Here is a 16,466-nt window from a genome sequence, read left to right as displayed (position 1 = left end):
TATTGACAGAAGGGTATCAAATTTCCAGGCAACGGTGAAAACACTGTTTCATTCTGGAATCCGGTTTGTAGATCCAAGGTCTAATATCCAATTATATAAATTATTAGCAGTTCCAACGCTAACCCACGATCTAGAGCTCCGTGAAAATAAAGAGTCAACAATGAAAAGGCTCGACACACTTGGAAAGAGCGCAGTAAAATCGCTTTTTAATGCCTCCAAGTATAGTAGAATCTATATACACTTTTTAAAATTAAGGAAATGTCAAATTATATACATTAAAACAAAATAAATCTATTTATCTGTCTTTTAAACAATAAAGCAACCTTTGAAATCATTAACTTTCAATTTAACTACTGTTCAGTTAAATTTTCGTTTTTAGATGATATAAAAGAATTATGTGATATTCATAAACTAAATATGAAAACCTTAATGCTGGTTAAAAAAACTTATAGACTCAGAGAATGTAATTTCTGAAGCTACTCTTTATATTTTGGTACAGGCAGTTAAATGTTGGAATTTAAAACAATAGCGAACAATTTTTAAAAACACACTTGAAGAAAACATTCATTAGTGACTTTTTTTTTTATCTCTTTTTTCTTAGTATTTTTACCTTGTAAATATATTTTACAGAGGGTGATTAATAAAAAAATATATATATAAAATATAATTACAAAAATCTTTAATAACTTTAATTTTCAGATTACAACTGTCACAAATTCAGAGCAAATCTCGTCGACACAAGCTGCTCAGCCATCCATAAAAAAGAGAGGGGTGCTGAAATATTTGACGATGATTGACAACGAGGGGGTGGGGTCGAGACCAAAACAATGGCAATTAAATTTTTCTTTTTAAAGTTCATGTTTACACCATCTATGAGAAGATTTCAAAGGTACTTTCATCCTCATTGTGATTTAAATAGTGATTGCAGGAAGAAAATAATCATTCTGATTGCCATATGAGCAATACTGAAAATTTTATAATACAAATACTATCAAAACTCAGAAGCAACTTTCTACAAAATTTAAACGAACAATTAGTCATAGTTTTTACATTAACTTAGTATTGTTCCGAATAATTGTAAGCCAAAGAAAAACTTAAGTTATTTTATAATTTTGTTTTAGAGAGGAGTATAAAAAACTGACACCAATATTAAAAGAGGGGCCAATAACTGACTGTGATCAAATTTTATAAAACAAACAAAAAAATATTATTAGGATAAACTTACAAAAACGTACGTTTCATTTTTATCTAGATCTTTTTTTATGCAGTAAAATAAATAGTAATAATTATAAATATTTATAATAATAAAAAAAAAGATTACTTTGAAAAGTTTAAAGATTTTATATAATTTCGCTTCATTTGAGACCCAACATGACATACTTTGGAAAAACTTTTTATTGCAATATAAGGGACCCGTTAAATTTTCAAAGATCTTGGGGCACCTCAAGATAATTTGCTAGAGCATTGATATTTTTCAAGAGTAATTCCGACATAAATAACCGCCACTTTTATAGACAAGCTATGAGTTACTTCATTTTTCAAAGTTATCACTAAAATAAAATAACACCCTAACATTAAACTGGGTCCTAAAAAAAACTTTTTATTACGAAATTTCTAATCCACGAAATATTTTCTTTAAATCAGCTGTTTATCAAAATCAAGTGATAATAATTAAAAAAAAAAACACAAAAATATTCTATTAATCCCTTGCAAGGATGTTGGAGTAGTTCGATTTTTTATTACAATTTTAAAATAATTTACAATACCATTTCAAAGCTTTTTAATTATCTATAGCTTTAAAATACTATTAAAAAAACATAAGCGCGACACGATAAACGTGATAACACTTCGAAAGAATCGATTCCGATAAACTTTTCAATTGATTTCGTACTGATCTTCCCAAAAGACTTCCGAACATTAAATTCTGAAAATATCGCTATCTTTTGCTACCTTCTCTGTTTTGAATGTTTAGGGGACCTATGGATGAACTATTTTGTCAAGCTTGCTGCAAAAACTATCAATTCAAAGTTATAAAATACTATTGTAAAACAAAACGCAAAACATTATTACCTGTTCAATAGAAAAATTTAAAAAAATCGCAATGATGCACGTATTATTGAATATAAAAAGGAAAACGTTTACCTAGAATGACTTCTTGATTTGTGTTTATGCTTCTTACCCTTTGACTTTTTTTTACGCAGCGAATGGGAACTTTCATCAGAAGATGAAGTAAGTTCTTTTCTTTTTCGTTTTTTTTTCTTATGATCCGATTCGCTAGAACTTTCGAGTCGTTTGGGTTTTTTTTTGTTTTTTTTATGTCTACTTGGGGATTGTTGGCGATGTTTAGATCTTTTTCTTTTTTTAGTAACTGTTTCACTGTCCGAACTATCACTTTCTTCGCTTTCGCTCTCAGAGGAACTACTCGAAGATTGTTTTCGTTTTTTACGTAAATTACTTGTTGATTCGTCACTGTCTGAAGTTTGATGTTCGTTTCGACCTTTTTTTGACATAACAGTGTCTTTATGGCGTTTTAATTCAAGGTTCTTTTCCGCGTTAATTTTTTGCTGTTTTCTAGCTTGAATTAATATATCTAAACTCTTTATTTCAGCCTGCAATTTTTCTTCTCTTCTGTCAGAGCAAACTGCTTTTAATGGCACGTCAGGAGTTTTAATAGGTACAGGAGATATTCGATTAACTTCAGGAGCTTTAATCGGCTCAACCGGCTTAATTTCCTTCGGAGAAGACAATTCCTCTTCACTGTCACTAGCCGATGCATCTCCATCTCCTGCAAATGGGCATATATGTATTTTCAAATGTATAGAGAATATAAAACTATTTAAAAAGTTATTTTTATAAAGCTACACTTTTTTAAAACAGCATATCGTTGTTGGCCAGGTAATATCTCACTTGTGTAAAAAGCAAAATTTTACAGGAGACTGAAAAAACTATATATTTCAATGAAATGAGGTTTTAAAAGTAAGAGTAAAAAACAAATAACTAACAAATTATATTATAATATGTTAGTTATTTGTTTTTTACTCTTACTTTTAAAACCTCATTTCATTGAAATATATAGTTTTTTCAGTCTCCTGTAAAATTTTGCTTTTTACACAAGTGAAATATTACCTGGCCAACGACGATATGGGACTTCAATTTGGAGATTTTTCTTTTAAATTATTTGAAGCATAAAAACCTACCCAATGCAGCAGAACGTAAAGCCTCAAGCCCACCTGATTTTCTCAATTGTGTTGCTTTAACTTTAACTAAATTTAGAAAACTTTGATTTTATTGTAAGAAATATAAAAATAAAAAATTAAATAAAAATGAGAAGATATTAAAAAGATAATTATTTACCACAACAAAGAGTAAAAATAATCTAAGGTACCAGAGGGTATTAAGACCTTCTTTGGAGTTTATATACCTTTTATTAAATATTCACCTTTTTTTAAAAGAAAATTTTAAAATAATTTGTTAACTAATCAATTCTATTATAATTATTTCAATTTAATAAAATATAACATCAATAATAACCTTTCTCAGCTTCTTTAAAACTAATACTTTTCCTCCTGATATATACATAGTATAAACAAATGGTAATTAACTATTTTGTAGAATAAATGTAACGTTTTGTGAAACCACTTTAATAAAAAGCAATATATGTATAAAGTTGCCTATATCAGGTTTAGTTTAAATATTCTTTAATTTGACCACCTTTTTTTTTAAAAAAAACAAACATAGAAATTGATAATTAAATGAATTTAAATAATGCAAACACTAACCATAACAGATATGATATCAGTTATCTAATAACAAAAAAAATAAACGATTTAAATATTTTTTTATTTTAAACACTACTTTGTATCAAGACAAATGTGTGATTAATTATATATTAAAAAAAGTTGAAATGTTTCTATGATTTTTATTTCACATTTAGTTTTCTTTGCAACCTGAGGGGGCCTTAATAACCTCCAGAACCTTTTAACTGCATACACACCTGATTTTTTAATTTCAAAATAGACCTCATTGCAGAGGGATTGTATTTCGTCATTTGTAACCCCTAAAAGTGTTTCTGTCATCCACGTTTTTATTTTCAACATCTGCAAGGAACACATTCAGTGCAAATTAACCAATAATTGCTCAGTATTAGCAGTAAATATTAGGTTTAGTTGGAATCAATTATAACAATTTTATAAAAATTATAATTATATACAATTGTAACATAAATTACTGACCAGATACACAAACCTCATTTAATTTAATAATAATATTATTATCATACTCTCTGTTTTTGTTTTTCTTCTTCATCCAATTCTTCTTCAACTTTGTGATTTGGACTGGTTTCAACCTCTTGAGATACTAAAGAAACACTCTCTTCCTGATCCATAATTTGAGTTACTTCAGCTTTTACAGGTTCAATCTACAAGAAAACAATTTCAAAATAAATCAAAACACATTTGAAAATCTTATTACAAAATATTTTTGAATTTTTATCTAGCTTTCTTTGGTCTGGTCTTTACTTTGTATAAGAGTAAATCAATTGTATAAACTATACTAAACTTAACATAATATTTTAAAAACTAATTCCATTTAATCTTTTAGAGAGTTAACAAAAAAGTGAAACATAACATTTTTAAGGTCACAAAAGTGCCAATAGCTTTATACTGCAGTTTACATATGCTTGTAACACACTGTTTTTTACTAACTTTGTGTACATTTTTCACTTTTTAGTTTTATTCTGTTGAAAAGATTACATAAAAAGCAATTAAATTTACACCAGTAAAATATGAAACATAGCGAGAAAGAAAAAAACAGCTATCTAAAAATACAATTTTATAAATATAAAAACCAAAAATGAGCACACATTAAACAACAAATTATCAATTGTAGTTTGTTTTACTTTCATTAAAATTATTTAATCTAAGCAATCCTTGAGAATTATTAAAAAAAAGAAGCAAGTTAAAGAGTAAATAATCCATACATATGTAAAGTAGGAAATTTAATTATTAAGAACAAGAATACTACTGAAAAATTGCCATTATTTTTCTTTTAAAAAAGTACATGCTGCCTGCCTTGCCCATCGGTTCTCCTTTAACAATATTTATTTGGATTAATGTCAACTAAAATTTTAGTTAATATTAAGATTTATCTTTTATATTGTTTGTTTTAAATGTTACTCAAATTTTAATTAAAAATTGATACCTGTTTTTCTCTCTCTGGTGATGAATGTGGAGATCCATGCTGATAACCAGATATTTTTTTGGCAATAGGGAGATCCTCCTTGACTTTTTGTTTTTCTTTTTCTTTACCTAGTTTCTCCAAACCTTGACGAAGCCACAATGGAAGAGATTTTCCTTTTTTAGCTAGCTCAACAGGGTCTGATGAGGAAATAAATTTTTATAAAATATAATTTCAATTTTTTAATTTAAAATAACTTTCAAACATAAAATAAAATCTGGTCTTTTAACTAAGCAGTAAAACAAAATCAAAAAAAGTAAAACAAAAAAAGTAAAACAAAACAACAACCAAAATAACCTGGAGAGTTAATTTCTGGACGGCCATTGAAAATAATATCTTTTGGCTTTATGACATCTTGGAAAACTGGAGGGTGAAAGCTATTTTGATCAAAACATTCTGGATGTGGGTGAAAACTAGCTGAACTATCGTTCCAATTTTCCCAATGATCTCCATTCCATTGTCCTTGATTCCAATCAGAATTATAAAATCCAGGAACAGGTTGTGCGGGTTGTTGTCCTGCCCACATGTTATAACCCCAACTTTGGTCTGGCCCATTTTCTTCTGGTTTGCCATGGTTATAATCAAAAACATCACCTGGCATAACCTGAGAACTTAAAGTTTCCTTATTATTTAAATCATTTTGAAACAAATCTGATTTATTCTCAAGAATTGTTTGACCATGATTATAGTCAACTACAGATATTGGAATTTCTTCTGGTGGAGGTAAAGGTGGTGGCAAAGGAGGAGGACCAGGAGGTTCAGGCGGTTTATCTAATACTGCATAACCTTCATTATTGTTCGGTTGAAATTGCTTATGTTGAACCCAAAGAGCAGCAGCAGCCGCCCAACTTTGACTTTCATCTTAAGATACAATAAAATGTTTCTTTATTATTAAAATAAAATTAAAAAATACAAAATATTTATGCATATAAATTTAATTCACTAATAAATAATTAAAAAAATAATACTTATACATAATAAAAAGAATATCATATTTTTTTATAAAACAAAACTTCATAAATAGTGAAACACTTAACTTTATTATTCTCAGCCTTTAAAGAAAAGAAAAATACTCCAAATATGAAAATACTTTAAAGACTTTATGGTTGATATATTTATCCTCTACTTTCTCAATTTCTGTACAATCAGTCAATTATGCGGACCAAATTTGTACAGGAGTTATATTATAAATTAATTCATACCAATTAAATGAAGAAAACATTAAAAATTTAAAAACAGACATAAAATGTTACTCTAATGTTTAACTAGAAAATAGTTTTAAAATACTTAAAATAAAGTATTAGATTTATACTTACATTAAGTATTAAAGTAAAGTATGAAAATTTCAGACCATTTTAAATAAGTTTTTCTATAATGAATTTGCCACAATTATTTATTCCTCGTTTGTTTTGTTTGTTTTTAATACCAACTTTCAATATGTTACATTTAATGAAAATAATGAAAGATTATTCATAAAAACCCTTCTATAAATTTGATTGGCCAGAATTAATATTGGGAAATAAATTTTTTTTAAGTAGATGATTATTTATTGCTGATTGGGTGTTATTTCCAGCGATGAATTCAGATTTTTTTTTAAATAAGAAAATTGTTTTTTTGCTTTTTTTTAAATATTTGTTACTTAATAGAAAAATCATGTAAATTAAATTATTACCTTTCTTTAAAGTTGAAACATTAAAAATACATTGAACAATTGTTAAAAATCAATACTTAACAATAATGTTATGTTAACACTTACATAATTTAAATATTTTGAGCAATACTAAAGTAGGGACCAGAGCACATAAAACTCAAAGTCACATAAACCATACACAGCCATTAAACTACAAAGCCTTAAATTTAGTGTTAACTACTTTTAACTAGAATAAAATTGAAAGACAAACATATAAAAATAGAAAACATAAATAAAATGCTTTTTTATTTTGATTTAAGAGCATTTATACAGTTTTCAGCAAAGAAATTAAATCACTTATACATGTTATTACATTATAAATCATTTTTAAAGGGTTGATTAAATTTAAAATATTTTAAATTAACAAATACATTTCTTCTCCAGTACAAACTTCTTATGTGATCATTTTTAGTGTCTGTTTAAAAGCTTTTGCATTTTTCAAGTGGTAGCTACTACACAATCTTATAAACAATTTTAAAAGGGGTATTGTTTCAATTAAGTTATCATGTAATAGCTATCCTCCTGTAACATGCTTTAAAAATAACAAATAAGTCTACTGACCTTGACTACTATTAAACTGATAATTTGGATTAGGTGGCCAACCCCAGTTCGGTTGTAATGGCTGACTTTGATTCCACATAACTCTTACCGGATAACCCTTAATTCTTTCCTCTCAATTTTTTTTTTAAAAAAAGAACTGGGATAAAAATTCAGAAGAAAAAATTTGTTGAAAAATTGTGACAGCAAATACAATTAACTATGCAACTTCAACTTTACCTAAACAAAATCAAACAACAACTTTTAAAATATCTTTACACATAATATTCAAAACTTATTGAAAATTTCATTGAAAACGAAAGATTTTAAAATAAAATCTTCAATATGTTTGGTAATTTTTATTCAAATTGATATTTTTGAATTTGTATTTCAAAAATAATCTGCATAAATATTTTTTTTTAAATAATAGTTTATTAATACAAATTTATTTATATTTACAATTTCAATCTATATTTGAATTTATATTATATAAATCATTATTTTGTTGTAAATATAATAACCAGAGATGCACAGTAAAACTAAATAATATAGGAGCGATTATTTATTAAAATCAATCAATGAGACTTCCCTGCTAACCCATAGACAATTGAAAAAATAAAACAAAGGTAAATCTATTAAAAATAGAAAGTTTTTTCTCATTATTCATTCTATATCAATTCAACAGCTAGTAAAGAATCCTTACGGTTCTTGAGATATTCAGGTTTCAATTTTGGCGATTTAAACTTTAAACATTAAATAGCAATATTTGATGAATCAAAAACAACCTAAAACTTGGTACAAAATAGTCTTTCACGTTCAATTATCACTCAAATTTTTTTTCAGAGAAACAAAAATAAATGTAAATTTCATAAAGATCTATAATTTGTGATATTATTGGTTCTAAAAATGTGATTTTACCTTGTATATTTTTTATGGCCCTTCTACAACTTAAAAACAAGGTATAAAAAATGTATTTTATAAAGTGATAACAATTATTAATTTATAAAACAGTATTTTATAAAGTGATTATAAGTTATAAGATACGAGAAACATTTATCATAAAAGATCTTATATTAAATAAACATTATAAACAATTTTTTAAAATTTATACACACACACACACACACACATATATAAAAGATCATAGTAGGGTAAAGTTTCTAAAAACAAAATTTATCGATCTCTAAGATTAAAATATTTTAGGCTTAAGTAACTGAAATTAGGTGATACTAAACTAGCATGAAACTTTTTATATGTTTATTGGAGGTTAAATATACATTTAATATACTTTAAGGTATTTACTTGCACTATCCAACAGTAGCAACATTCTTGTTTGTGCATTTGTGGTAAAAAATAAAAATTTTCAAATAAAATGTGTTTTTAATATCCGATATTAAAAACAAGAAATCTTTATCAAAATGAGTCAGTCATATCAGGTGTTTATTTCAGATTAGTTTTTAAACTATTTATAAAATAAAACATGGGCTATTCTAGGCCCTTTTTGACAATGTTAAACCTATTTATTTATTTTATTGCCAAATATTGTTTTCGTGTGGAAAAATTCCTTTATTTGTCAATGTTTCTGTCAATGTATCCTTACGCGTCCTTTCCTTTAAACTTTAATGACGCATTTATTGCTGTTAGTGGAAACAATTATCTGAACCCAGGTACAATTTAATCTTACTTTTGATGTCTTTTTCTAAATTATCTCTAAAATGGCAAAACCTACCAACACATATTTTTGTCTTTATCTTATTTATTCAATTTTGCTTTTATGTAATTTTTCCTAAGACTACCATCTTAGTAATATATTTTTTACTATTTCTGCATCTTTTCTTTAATTATTCAAATTTATTCTCAACAAGGCTGCAAGCAACTGCTATTAAGTTGGGAGTTACTAGAAAACAAAGAATAGAGTTGAAGAGCAAGTAAACGGTTGGCTGAAGACTAGTAAAGTTGTATGAATCAAGAAAACATGAAGATGGGAGAGAGTTCCAAAGGGTTGAAGTGCAAGGGGAAAAATTAGATGAATACAAGTTTTTAGAGCATGCAAAGACAGATACAGTGACTTAGCTGAATGAGTAATCAACGAGAATGAGTTTTAATTGATGGAACTAGAGATGATAGCTCCTTTGAGCAGCGACCATTGTGGTATTTGTAGGAAAGAGAAAGAGACGCAACTTTATGATAAAGCAGGTCCAACTAATATGAATTATAAAACTATGAATAAGAGATTTGTAGAGATAGAGAATGGAACTATATAAGGTTTCCATAAGAAGTTAGTAGTGAACAATAATCCAAGAAGATGTAAAAAAGAGGACTCACTGAGAGGGTTGCCATTCATTAATATAGGACTGTTAGAATATGTAGAAATCAAGTATAATCATCTAAATAAAAAGCTCCTGTGGTAAAGCAACATTGAATTCTTTAAAAAGTGTTTGAACCCTGATGCACACTAACTTTTACATTTAAATCATCATTTCCTTTATCATATATTTCGATTGCTGTGCTAAAATTTTTGTACATTATAAAAATAACTGTTACCTACCATTCTTTAACAATTAAATACCTTATGGCTAACTACAATATCTCTCTTGATACTCTGCTATTTCAAAGTCCACAAATGCCATCCATTGTGAGCTGTGTTGTGTCTTATAATAATAATAAAATAAGTCTTATAATGATAATAATAATAAAAATAATGATTGTGGTTACTGAACTCTACTCTTTCTTATACTTTTTTTTAATTTACTTATATCAAGCAAAAGGGATGATTGACAAGCTTATTTCTAAACAGTAATAATTGATTCTGTAAATAAAAAATTACAAATATAGAAAAAAGTACAAAATAATTACAAAAGGAAAAAGTATAACTACAATGACAATAAAAAATTCATTTGATAGGCTTTTAAGAAAATAATAAAAAAGCCAAAATAAATATAAAAAGCTGATATAAATAATTCATAACAAGGTTAGGCACAATTTTGGGATTTTAGAGGTGTTTTAAAATGTCTACAAATAATTTTATAAGAATTTATCAATAACTTGGCTTTTTTGCAATGCCTGTCTAATATAGTATCTGTAGATCAACAAAATTTAACCTAATCAGGTTTCTCTCTGAGTAAAATGTTACCTTTTAATTCTTTTTTTTTTTTTAAATACTAAGTAATAGCTTTATACTTAAACACAGTTTAAGACAAACTTAAAACAAATCTTACCTGTTATGAGAAACTGGAAACATAGACTTGTGAGAGACAACCATCAAAAATTAATAGCTTGTTTGTTTTATATACGATTGCCTAATTGTTTACAAAAACAATATTCATAATTTAAAAAAAATATTAAGTTTAAATTAAAAATAAAAAATCCCAAGTAAACTTTTTAAAAAAAGTAATAAATTTTAATGAAATAAAAAAATGAAACATGAGAGCTAAGACTTTATCATTTATAAAGCTCCTGTGAAGCAACTTTCTTATTAAATATAAAAGTTTAAAAAATTTAAAAACACTTATGTTAAAATCAAACTAATAGGAATATGTTATTCCTTTTAAGCGTAACATTTTTTTTCTTTTCATAAACTAGTAAAAAGAAAAGAAAATCAATTCTAAAAATTACACAACTTGAATTAAAATCCAAAGGCCTAGTAATTCTAACTATAAGAAAGTAACAAAATCACACTACAATTTAATTTAGCAACCCAAATAATAAGCCTGAATTCTTTGCTGGGGGCGAGTCTGCTTTTGATTGCCAATGTGGTCACACGCTCGTAAATTGCTTTATGATAATTATTACTTAGTTTTTTTAACAAAATACACCCACTTTTAATAATGAATAAGGCTGCACGAATCATGGCGGATGAGTTCCACCAAGTTGTCAATATTCCTGTTTCTAGAAATTTTAATGAATCCGTTACAGCATTACAGCATCCAGAATCGGCAGCTGACTTTGTGAAAAGTTCTGACCTTTCGTCAAATGCTGATAATACCGATGATTACAGTTCAGAAATCTTAAAAAGTGGTTTGTTAGGTGTTAATTTGCAACCAGAAAAAATTTTGGAGGTTTTCAGTCTACCAGTAAAGATACCTAATGTTTTTTCTAAATATTTTAACAATGCGCATTACATCGTTTTCGTATTAATATTTACCAAACGATTGAAAATTTGATTTTAAATGTTTAAAAATTAAGTTTTAAAAGTTAATTCCAAACTTACGTGTTTGTATAAGTTTTTTTATTATTTATATAGTTTTAAAATGTTTTAAAAATAATGTAAAATAAATATTAAAGTGTTTGACGAACTATTTACAACAAACAATCTATATCTATTTGTGTATGTTAGGATGGAAGTCACTCTTATCGTGTTGCATGGAAAGATTCATGGGTTCATGAGCAACTCATAAAGTCATATCAGAACCTAGTAGATGAGTTCTGGTTAAATAAGTCACAAGAACAAAATGAATCTGATAGTGCAAAATTTTTCAGAAATAAAAAGGTAATTAAAAATGTTTAAAATGTTGAATAAATACTTCTTGTTAATTTATTTATCTATTTGTTAAGTTATTATTTTTACAATTAAAGGCAGAAGAATCAGAATGTGTTGTTGAAGTACTAAATGCAAACAACGACAGAGTAGTCAATGTTAATAAACTAAATCTTACAACTTCTATCTCTGCAGAAGAAGGTGTTGTAAATTGTACTGAATCCAATGAAAAAGATAAAGAAAAAAGTAGATAATTTTTCAAATTACTCATTCTGTTGGTATCATTATTTTCAAAGTTTCTTCCATAAAGCTGTTATGAGCTTAATTTAAATACATAAGAAATGACTGGAAAAAGTATATTAAATTAATATACCTTTTCCAGTCATTTCGTCATTTTGTATTTTCCACTCTATCATTCTATTTATATTTGCCCAAATTTTTACAACAAATACCTTTTCTGGCATTAACCTATTTTGCAGATCAATATATGCTAAAATCTAAATTATTTTATTTGAAAAATTATTTATATTTAAGACATTCTTTATTTATATTAAATTACTATTTACATACAAAAGTCCCAATATTTTTTTTTTTATCAAATAATTAATTGAATGTGATTTCTATGAAATTAAAGTATAGTCTTAATAATTTTTTGTGTAACAACCGTACATTTATATTATTATGAATATTAGTGTGTTTGTGTATATTTTTACTATTTCTTATTATAGAGACACATTTAAGACAAATATATTTGTGTAATGTTTATTTTTTTAAGACAATAACACAGTTTTATTAGACAGTAGCTTTAATCGCTTCATTTTATTTTTTTCATCATGTTAACAAACATTTTGATTCAAGGTTAAATTTTACAAAATGAAGATATATACATTTTGTAAATTTTAACCTTGAAACTGATATCGTGTTGACAATTATGTTACTGCTAATCAAAAATTACCTATAGCATAATAATAAAATAGGGAGCTGGCTTTCTTAAGAAGCGTTACACTATTAGTGTAATGCATCTTCAACTTTGCATAAGATGTGGTTTTGGTTATGTTTTTTGATGTAAAGGTTGATGTAAAGTTAATTTTTAATTGGTTAATTTATTATTTTAATTTTTAGGTGATAATGATATTACTGATGAAAGTTGTAGAAAGCGTAAAGCAGCAGTCAATGACTCATGTAAAAAGCGTAGTAAAAAGTTAAGAGGAAGGCCAAGGAAAAGCAATATTCAAGTAAAAATTTTACGCAAAGAAAGTAAAAGTCAAAGCTCAGCTGAAGACAGTGAGAATCCTGACAAAATTGGAAATGATGAGGTAACTGAAGAGTATATTAAATCTAAAAAAGAAAAAAAAGAAAGATATTTATATGGTGATGTAAAAGGTCCTGTTACTTGTGATATATGTGATAAGGTTATCTCAAATAAATATGGGCTTCGTGAACACCAAGCTGTTGTACATTTTAAAAATGGTCGCTATCAGTGTGAAATATGTGGAAAGCGTGTTACTAATAAGAGAGCATTAAATTTACATATGACTGCTCATTCAAATACACGAGCTTATGTATGTGACCAATGTGGCAGTAGTCACAAAACTAAAGGCAACTTAAATTATCACATCAAAACCATGCATACTATGATAAAAAACTTTCGCTGTGATATTTGTTTTAAAACCTTTAAAGTCCAAGCTGACTTAAAAGAACATTGTTTTGCAGTGCATGCAAATGCCGGTGTTATTACATGTATAGTATGCAAAAAAAAACTAACTACAGCTTTATCAATATACACACATAGTGTTATGCACTCAGGAGCAAGAGAGTATGAATGTGATACATGTGGTTATGCTTTTAAAACATTTACAGGTTTAAAAGAACATAAAGTGACTCACTCTGAGGACAAACCTGTGCGTACATGCCCCTATTGTGAAAAAAAGTTTTATTCTCGTTCTCAGTATAATGCTCATGTAATGCGACACACTGCTGATGGTGGCTTAGTTACTTATAAATGTCCTATTTGTGATACAAAATTTCAGCATAAATCAAGCTATAATCGACATGTAATTAGACATCAACCTGGTGGAGATTTGGAATTTCCGAAGGAAAATCCATATTTGCTAGTAGATGAATCTGAATTACCTGAAGGGGTATGTCATAAATGTCGTAAACATTATAACTCCAAATCAGGTTTTTATTTACATGTCAAGAAATGTAGAGATGGAATAGTTCAGCAGTATGAATGTCCTTTTTGTGATAATGGTTGCGCAAACCGTTCAAGTCTTAAACGTCATATTCAGCGCAGACATAAAGGAATGGATTTTGAAGGACACTCGATTCAGGGTCGAGAAATTATCCACAAAACAGAAGGTGAATCAGACAATGTTAGTAACAGCAATGTAATTGGTTCTGAAAATGGTATTCAGTATCAAGGTACTTATTATGATCATGGATATGGAAATCATATCACAACTGTTGATGCTTCACAGCTTACTGCTGTTGATATGCAATTGTTAATTGATACTGCAGCAAGTCAGGGGGATGACCAAACTGCTCATATACTTGGAAGTGTCAGTCAGCTACAACAAGCAACAAACACAAGTGTTCAGAATCTGCATATTTTAACTGAAAATGAAGCAGCACAGTTTACAGCTCAACTTACTCAAGGTGTTATAGTAAGAAGTTCTGATGTTCAAGTTGGTGGCGACCAACTAATTGTTAGCTCGGCTCGTATAGATCCCCAAACTGGTCAAATATTAGTAAGTGAAAATCAAACTGCACAAATTATTGTTAGTGCGCATGCAATGCATCATGCTCAAGCTGCTAGCCATATGCAAGGCAATTCTTCAATCAGTTTGCAAGGTTCAGAAGGTGTTCTTCGTTTCAGAAATCGCACAGCTGTTATCCAAATTCATCATGATAGTAGTGGTTTAGTAAATGAGCAATCTCTAAATGGAGACTCTACAATTCAAAATCAAGAAATAGAAGACATTGTAAGTAATAACAGAGTAATGGAAAGCAATAGAAACTCTTTAGATGAGCTGCAAAGTAGTGACATTCATGAGCACCAGTTTATGGAGGATAAACAATATTTAGTTGATGAAATTGACTCATCTAGTGATCATAATAGTATACATGGGTGCAGCTAAAAAGTGTTTACAATTTTAATGACTTAAGTACTTAACTTTAAGTACTTTAACTTAACATTGTTGTGACTTATTTTGTGAGCAATACATAAACATAGGTGGTTACATATAACAATTGTATTTAGATATATATGGAGTTTAAATCTCGAAAATTCTGACTTTTAATTTATGCCTATTTATATTTTTTATAAATAAAATGGATCAATTTTATTGAAAGTTTGTTCTTTTCTTAGTTTAAATCCTAAGGTTTGGTTAAGTGTTGGGGGCATCCATAAAGTACGCAATAAAACTACTTATTAATAGGGTGTATCGAAAAACAACTTTTTTTGAAATTGTAATAGAGCGGAAAAGTTGCATAACGCTATAAAAAGTAATTGTGTCAAATTTTTCAATTTTTTTTTTTGTCTTCTATTCGCGCTAGAGTTTCAATTTTCTTACAAAAACACGTTTTCTGACCTTTTTTACAAAATAAAAATAACAAATTTTATGCATATAATAGAGTTTTAACATTACACAATGAATAAGTTAAAAATGGTTACAATTTTTAAGAAAATATTTTAATGTCTTCAGTTGCCGCTAGAGGGCTGAGTTTTTACAAAAAAACAGCTTCATGAGTTTTTGGCAAACAAGCTCTGCAGTCCATAATGTACAACTAAAGTTTTAATTAAAGTTAGAGTGGAAAATGCTTTTGAAAAATATTTAAAGTTTAGCTGTAATAAAGTTCAACTATCCTGATTCATTTGAATCTGTCTTTTTGTATTGAATAAAGGCATTATTTTTCGCGATGCATGTCTTGCACGAGTGAAGCCGTCTCTACTAGCAAAACCGCAAATTTGATCTGAAGCTTCGGTTACAAGTTTGATGCATCTCTCTAATCCTTGAGTATGGTATGGAAGATGCTGCACATCTGAAAGATCAACATTTGTTAACACTTTAAAAGGCACTTCAGTCACGTGACAAATTCCGTAGACAAAATTTGCGAAGTTTTTTATATATAAAGAAGACTTTTTCAGATTAAATTTAGACCGATTTTTTTAATCTATTATGCCATAGTAAAACGTTTTACGAAAAGTAAAATGATTATTCTTTGATAAAATATCTGCTAGAATTTTCAATATCAGTTTATCTGGCTGTAGGAGCGGTTTTAATTAAGTTTTTATGATTATTTTAGCTTAAAGTTATTTTATTTGCGTTTTAGCATCCTTTAAAATAATATATAACTATTTTTCTTTGTTTCAATTTTTTTTTTTGGTTTTGTGATGATAAGTTGGTCTAAAATAACTTTAAAAAAACTAAGTTTTTGCTAATATTTGGGTATTCAGCTTAGTTTTTAAATTTTAAAGTTTAAACCTGCGGAATGCCGTCCTCTTCTTCCTTTCAGTCCGTCTTA

At 27.6% G+C, this 16,466-nt stretch overlaps 2 protein-coding genes across 4 annotated transcripts; one reads left to right on the top strand and one right to left on the bottom strand.

Moving 5' to 3' along the window:
• Positions 1–1,694: 1,694 nt before the first annotated feature.
• Positions 1,695–11,029, bottom strand: LOC100198492 (arginine/serine-rich protein PNISR). 3 transcript variants are annotated; one of them, XM_065793247.1, is made up of 10 exons: positions 10,681–10,768; positions 10,032–10,113; positions 7,487–7,702; positions 5,533–6,096; positions 5,200–5,375; positions 4,280–4,417; positions 3,995–4,097; positions 3,198–3,263; positions 2,143–2,785; positions 1,695–1,977 (listed from the first exon to the last, which is right to left on the bottom strand). In XM_065793247.1, exons 3-10 carry the CDS (start codon positions 7,563–7,565, stop codon positions 1,947–1,949), a joined length of 1,800 nt encoding a protein of 599 aa, XP_065649319.1. In that variant the 5' UTR covers positions 7,566–7,702; positions 10,032–10,113; positions 10,681–10,768; the 3' UTR covers positions 1,695–1,946. The 3 variants fall into 3 exon arrangements, with proteins under 3 accessions (XP_065649319.1, XP_065649318.1, XP_065649320.1); XM_065793246.1 differs by lacking the exon at positions 10,032–10,113 and having other exon boundaries at positions 10,681–11,029; XM_065793248.1 differs by lacking the exons at positions 7,487–7,702; positions 10,032–10,113 and having other exon boundaries at positions 10,681–10,770.
• A 245-nt stretch (positions 11,030–11,274) lies between these two features.
• Positions 11,275–15,292, top strand: LOC100213989 (zinc finger protein 37). Its single transcript, XM_065793245.1, has 4 exons — positions 11,275–11,535; positions 11,799–11,951; positions 12,038–12,185; positions 13,062–15,292. Exons 1-4 carry the CDS (start codon positions 11,290–11,292, stop codon positions 15,077–15,079), a joined length of 2,565 nt encoding a protein of 854 aa, XP_065649317.1. The 5' UTR covers positions 11,275–11,289; the 3' UTR covers positions 15,080–15,292.
• Positions 15,293–16,466: the final 1,174 nt, after the last annotated feature.

Source organism: Hydra vulgaris, chromosome 03, assembly GCF_038396675.1.
Source record: "Hydra vulgaris chromosome 03, alternate assembly HydraT2T_AEP".
NCBI classification, from domain to species: Eukaryota; Metazoa; Cnidaria; class Hydrozoa; order Anthoathecata; family Hydridae; genus Hydra; species Hydra vulgaris.
Note: the sequence above shows the minus strand (reverse complement) of the source record. Positions and strands in the feature narration are given on the sequence as shown.